At 47.7% G+C, this 7,001-nt stretch overlaps 1 protein-coding gene across 1 annotated transcript; it reads left to right on the forward strand.

The window, feature by feature from the left end:
• Positions 1-4,646: 4,646 nt before the first annotated feature.
• Positions 4,647-6,731, forward strand: LOC109785601 (transcription factor HHO6). The gene is made up of 5 exons (XM_020344191.2): positions 4,647-5,093; positions 5,214-5,347; positions 5,502-5,874; positions 5,980-6,056; positions 6,168-6,731. Exons 1-5 carry the CDS (start codon positions 4,715-4,717, stop codon positions 6,387-6,389), a joined length of 1,185 nt encoding a protein of 394 aa, XP_020199780.2. The 5' UTR covers positions 4,647-4,714; the 3' UTR covers positions 6,390-6,731.
• Positions 6,732-7,001: the final 270 nt, after the last annotated feature.

Consider the following 7,001-nt stretch of genomic DNA (forward strand, 5'->3'; position numbering starts at 1 on the left):
TATTATGATTTCCGGATAAAACAATTATAGCATGAACAATAGACAATTATCATGAACAAGGAAATATAATAATAACCATTTTATTATTGCCTCTAGGGCATATTTCCAACAGTAAATTACCCTTCTTCATTGGTCTTTCAAAATTACTTATGAGGATTTTTCTAATAGATGTGTCAATAATGAAGTCGCTAGCAAATCTGAAAATAGGTAAATTACTCGCTATGCATACCTCTTCAAATACGTTGGGAGAGCACGATGGTGGTGTGACTTGAACAATATCTTGCTTCGTCTTTGCATGACTCTCCAACGCCTTGCCATCATCTTTTTCTTTATTCCGTGCATCATTACTTTGAAGATCCTTATCAGCCGAACTTTGTTCAGCTACTTGCTTTTGTCCTTGAGTCTTGTCAATTTCTACGACGCGGAACTCATAGGGCAGGAAGTAGGTTCCATTAACTTCAGAAAAATCAAGCATGGTTGTTTTGCTATGCTTGCCATGCCCTTTCTCAATAATGCTTGCCTCTTTAGATTTGATGGATTCGGAATATATACTATTTGATTCGGCTTTTTCAATCGAAGCACTTTCATGTTCCAAATCACCCTTCTTTTCATTGATACTACCAATTGGCAATGCTTCTTTTATCTGAGCCAATTCTTTTTTCTATTTGTTTCTGGCGGCGAGCGGCAAAATTGGCTTTAAGCTTTTTCTCAATTTCAGCCCACTCCGGATATGATTGCCTCCCAATGCTTTTAGATTCTTTCGGCAACGACACACGGGTGTTGCCAAAATTTTGCAATTGTGTAGGGGGTGTATAATATGATGTAGTACTAGGTGAAGGCATATGCATTGTTGTAAAACCATATTTTTGCTCGCCAATTTATTAATTGGCAAAGATTCATCTTCTTGCAAAACTCTAGCTTTTATTGCAGCATAATCAGGAAATAGCCCCTTTTCATGTTGTTCAAGGCAAAGAGCACTAATCCTCTTATTTTGGGCTAAACTCTTCAATGCAGCCACCACTAACTCATCTTCTACAATATTGGGCACAACCGCTCCTTTGGAATTTACATTTATTCGGCTATAACCAGGAAGGTGTGAAGCCGAATTATGAGCATCTACAGTTGTGTATGGTGCCGAAAAATTACTAACATGAGGTGTAGCATTTGATGGTTGAGAGTAACTGGCCGAATAGCTAGTACTAGCATGGCCAATTCTCCCATCCATCGGCAAGTTGGGATTGACATATTGCAAGTTCGTTGCCGATGAATAAGAAGGTGAAATACTTTGTTGCATGCTATTAGAAGTTCTAATTTGGGGTGTTTCAAATTGATTAATCGAACTCATCATGTTGCTCATCGGCATATGAATTTGCTGGGTTGCCGATGCATGTGAGCTGGAATACATATGTCTCATGTTACTAGTATCATAAAAAGTTGAAGCATGTAAATTACTTTGAATCGGCCCTTGCACGTAGTTAGATGCATGATTGAAAAAACTAGGGTTGACCGATAGAGTATACTCATTGAACGATCTAGTAACACCATATGAATTATTTGCATCTACGGTAGGGAATTGGGTATTCATATTACCTTTGTAGATTGCAAACCCTAGACGACGATCTCTTCGTAGCAAGAACGTGCCGAAGACCGTTCGAAGCTTCGTCCCCAGCGGAGTCGCCAAAAAGTGTGTTCGCACACGAACACGTCACCGTGTACCCTCGACGCCGGGGGTGATGCACCGCAGCTCACGTCGAAGGAGACCCGTCCGGAAACGCGGTACGCAGGCAATCCGGCGGGCGCTTTTGTTGACCCGAGACCCCACACGCCCGGGAGGGACCCCGTCAGGGCGCACGGCGGCTATGGGCTGCCCTAGGTCGACCTGATCGCCCCTAGGGACTCGAGGTTCGCCGCCTTGCAACAAGAATAACAGACGAAGAATGAGGAAGAAGAAGAACTAGGATTAAGGAGAAAAGATAAAAAAATAAAAAGTGGTAGATGATTTGATCGATTGTGTGTTGTTCAATCGGCCGTCACCCCTTAGATATATAAGAGGCGTCTGGACTTCCCGTGCAAGGAAAAGGCTTGGATTCACGTCCAAAACCCTAGTCAAATTCGGATTGGTTTTGTCCGAACTTTCCAAAAATGTTTGGTTTAAACTGGCTGCACCTTGCGGGTCTTTTTTATGGTGGTAAAAGATCTCGGATGGAAACGTGCCCAAAAGCAATCTTGACCGTTTCAACGAGACGAACAACTTTCATGTTGAACGTTTTCTGATCAGAGGTCATCTTGAAGGTCAAATTGGTCGCGCAAAACAGGCTACTCCCTCGCGCTACCCATCACACATGTGTGTGGTGGGGCGCGCCATATCCCGCCTCGTGACAGGGCTGCACTCCGATTGCTCTAACTTTTACATACGAACTCGGATTTGGATGATTTTTATATCAAAATCGATCGTTTCGACGAGACGAAGACAACCCGTGTAGATCATTTTTCCATTTGGGGTCGTCTTGGGGGCTTAATTGGCCAAACTGTACTCTGAATATAAGATCTTAGTACTTTGAGCATAGTCTCGGCCTTCGAGATGAAATCGGACGGCGATGACCCAAACTTTAAAGATGTTCATATCAATAATACGGAACTCTTTCATGTAGATCACTTCTCCATTTGAGACCATCTTAAATAAGTTCTTGACCGTGCCAAAATCTGATGTCAACAAGGGGTTTGGTTTTTGTATGTTCGCCTCCACCCCCTCCCCTACGCCTCCACTTTCCACATCACTTTTCTCCATACACCTCCACCTACCCCGTTGATTTTGTTTCCTTCAATTTGGTTTTTTCCCTCTCGATCGTTCACCTCCACACGGTTTCCGTTTCTCCCTCTTAATTCGTTTGAATCCACATCAACGAATCAAATCGTAACTTACCAATTCTCAAAACACAATCGAAACCTACCAATTTCAGCTAAATCAAATATTTTTCTTTCATTTCCTCAACAAAAACTCAACGCGCCTTCCTTTCCCATCATACCTCAGTACATGGCTGGAAAATTGCTGGACATGTGGTCCCAGCATGAGTCCACCGGCCGCATCAAACAAACCCAATCCAACTAATCGTTTCTTTCCTTTTGATTACCTCATCCCTACGAATTGAGTTCTTCCCTAAAAAATATGGGTCATGCTACGCATCGCCTGGCTTGTCTTTTTAAAACATCGGCCGGGGCGCGAGGCACTGGATATAGCAGCATCGTGCGCATGAGCTTCAACTTCACCTTTGCAACAGATTTACTGTTGCATAAACCTATCTTCACCTTTGCAACAGAGTGATGTTGCAGAAAACTTTGCAACATAGGTGATGTTGCAGAAACGCGGCTGCTATTGCCGACGCATGCCACAGCAGCACCGCCGACATTTGCCACACCGTCGTTGCAATCGCAATAGGATCCTTGTTGCGTAAAAGCAACAAGACCCTCGTCACATTTGCCCCGTGGGCAATGCCGGAGTTGGATGTGACGTCGGCGATAGGAGGGGCCGCAGCGGCGGAGAGGCAGCCGATGATGGTAGTCTACAGATCTCAATGTAAATTTTATTATATTTGAGGCGATTTGTATTTCCGATGAACTTTTATAATAGATCTAGATTTTTTTCGAAAAAGAAAATGGATGTGGCTAGATCTTAGTCGAACCAAATCCCAGTCAAGTGATAGAACATATAAAAAAGAAAAAAAGAAAAGAAAATAATTTATTTGCACGGATGTCTAGGTATGATAACACGAATATAACATCGATTAAGACTTGATTAAGTCTAAGTCGATCGAGATTTAGCAATGGGGAAAGAAAAAATTCTGCTTTTTCACGTAGCGAGATTAAATGGGGAGAACAGACAAAGTAGTGCCACTGGTCGTACGTTTTGCTGAGGTGACATGTGATTGATTGATGAATCGAAACGTCTCTGGCTAATAATGCTGCCACATCGACCGATGCATATCCTTACAGTGCATCGACAGTGCCGATGTCGGGTGGTGCACGTAATTACAAACTCTCTCTTTTGCGTGCGTGCACCACCACGTGACATAAACTCGTGTTTGCTGTACAGTAAGAAACAAAACAAAGCGTGTAAGCAAAGGCACCTCGGTTCTAGACCAGCGTTCCACGGAAGAGAAGAGCACCACTGCATGCATGCATGCACCGTGGCAACAAGTGTATGCATTCTTCTGTTGAAAAACAACAACAAGAAAGAAGAGGACGAAGAAGAAGAAGCAGTGCGAAACCAATGGGCCGGCGGCGCCCTGACGATCGGAGAAGATCCACCAAATTAAGGATCACGCCGTGAGGCGCAAGCTGGTTAAACCGCCATGCACGCACGCAGGAACAAGACAAAGGCGGTGCGCATCTTTTTTCCATAATTCCGTTGGCTATACTTGGCAAGCCAACCGGGAGACGCAAGCCCAGCACGTAAAAAAGAAAAGGAAGAAAAATAAAATGAAATGGTGCGTGAGAAGCGGTGGCTCGAGATCGATCGGACGGAGTAGTGAGTGCGGGTTTCTCGCCCCGGGCGCGACGTGAGGAATCGGCAACGTACGCGGCGCCCCTACCCACCACCCCACGCGCCGCATCACGGTTCCTTCTTCTCTCTCTCTCTCTCTCAGGCCACCAGCCAGGGCCTCTGGCCGAACAAATCCTGCGGTCCAGCTCGCAGATTCCCCCGCGCCGTCTATATATGCGCGCACCTTCCTTCCAGATCCCCCACCACATTCCTATCCTCCTCCTCTCCAACCAGACTTTCTCCGAGCGCTACCAGCTTCCTTCCATCCTCCTTCCTTCGCCGCCGAGGTTTCCTTCGATCGGGAGCGGTGGCGTGTTCCCTGGTTATCCGTGCGTTTCCGTTTGCATGGGGCTGGACGTCGGCGAGATCGGGATGCCCCTCGACCTGGGCCTCGACCTCAAGCTCTTCGTCGCCAAGACCGCCGGCCGGCTGGCCGCCGCGGCCAAGGAGGCGCCCGCCGTCGACGCCTGCATCCGCGGCCTCGAGGAGGAGCGCCGCAAGATCGAGGTCTTCCGCCGCGAGCTGCCGCTCTGCGCCCGCCTGCTCGCCGATGGTGGGTGACCAATCCGTTCATCCTCATGGATTTTTATGTTTGTTTAATTTCTGTTCGGATTTTATTCGCGCGCCGGCCGGTTCGTTTCCCTGACGCCTTGTGCGGTTGCGCGTCGTGCAGTCATCGAGTTCATGAAGGAGGAGGCGGCCAAGAGGAGCGAGCGCCGCGACGCCGACGACAACGACAAGCGGAAATGGATGAGCACGGCGCAGCTCTGGGTCGACAGCCGCGCCACCGACGCCGCCGATCCCGTGGTACATCTTCACTCCTTTCCGTTTCTATTTGTTTACTTTCGCTCTGGTTTGATCTTTATTATCTCCATATAAGTTGTTGCTATGCGATACGATTTCTTTGTAAAAAAAAATTCGATCCTGACCGAAACGAATCCATTCATTTCTTTGGTTTCAGAAGGAGCAGAGGAAGGAGAGCGCCCTGTCCAAGCCGATGCTGCTCGGCGGTGCCATCGGTGCGCCCATGGCAGCCAGCTGCCGTGCAATGCCGCCGCCGGCGGCTCCCCAGTACTTCGGCAGGGACGACAAGATTGTTGGCACACAAGGCCTGCCTGCTCTGCCCATGATTTCTCCGGCTGCGAACAGGCAGTTTTCTCCCCCTGTCGACGACCGCCATCAGGCTATCGCCGCAAAATTTGCTGCCCCCATGCCACCCCCGGGGCCTGGCTTGCAGACTCATGACCAGCAGTCGAGGAAGACAAGGCGGTGCTGGTCGCCGGAGCTTCACCGGCACTTTGTTGCCGCCTTGCACCAACTCGGTGGCCCTCAAGGTACTTGAGCCATAATTTAACCAAATGCTAGCTGTATGTGCTACTCTAGTTGGAACATTCGAAAAATATTGGAGTCCTTACAGAATTGTTCCATGATGATTGCAGTTGCCACTCCAAAGCAAATCAGGGAGATGATGAAAGTTGATGGCCTCACCAACGATGAAGTGAAAAGCCACCTCCAGGTTAGCAATCGTTTTATCCTTTTATGTGCAAATTTTTGTGAACAATCATCATTTTGAAATGCTATCTGTATATCTTGTCTTGAGACTAATTTGTATCATGTTGATGTTCAGAAATACCGTCTGCACAACCAGAGGTGCCCTAGCTCTTCTTCAGCCAGCCATCCGGTTATGCTGGTGGGCGATCTCTGGGCTCATCAGGAGCAAAGCAGCTCGCAGTCCCGGTCCCCTGAAGGCCCCCTTCAGCTCTCTGTTTCAGGGGTGGCCGTCTCGGCACTCACCGGCAGCGACAGTTCCGAGGAAGACGGCAGGTCGGTAGGCTATAGCCGGAGGTGATCTGAAGGCTTTGGGACTACCGTCGGAGATTTTCATGAGAGAGGTAGAGATAGCTTTGCGGCATGGATGACAATAACGGCATGCACTCTCGATCCAGAGGGTGTGGTGCAGGCCATGGATCCAGGGATATTGGGCGTTGATCCCACGCCCAAAAAATGAACTGATCATGGCCTTGTTCTTGTGATGTACATGAGGCTTTGTTTCGCGAGCGCTTCGGGCAGACCACCAATTTTCGCCCCGAGAAAATACTTACATACATATATAAATGAGATTCGAATATTGTTCAGTTGTTGCTGTGTTGAGAACTTGAGATGATGAATAAAGGTGCTACAGTTTTTGCTACTCGGTTCTTGCTTGCATATGAATGTTCAGCGTCAACCTTGTACTACCTGCTGAACTGCCCTTTTCTGACCAGGTGAAAATTCCATGTTGCTGAAATTTCATCAGCAACAGCATGTCAGCATCGCAGCAAAACCGAGGTCCTCTGAACCAAAGGAACTCAAGGACAAGAGCGCCATGGTTGCGCTCTCCGTTTTCTCCTTCGCATGGCGACCTCGACTGAACCGCGCCATTCTTTTCTGCAACTGGTGCGCGCTCGCCTAACCCTTTCGG

This window comes from Aegilops tauschii, chromosome 5, assembly GCF_002575655.3.
Source record: "Aegilops tauschii subsp. strangulata cultivar AL8/78 chromosome 5, Aet v6.0, whole genome shotgun sequence".
Lineage (NCBI taxonomy): Eukaryota > Viridiplantae > Streptophyta > Magnoliopsida > Poales > Poaceae > Aegilops > Aegilops tauschii.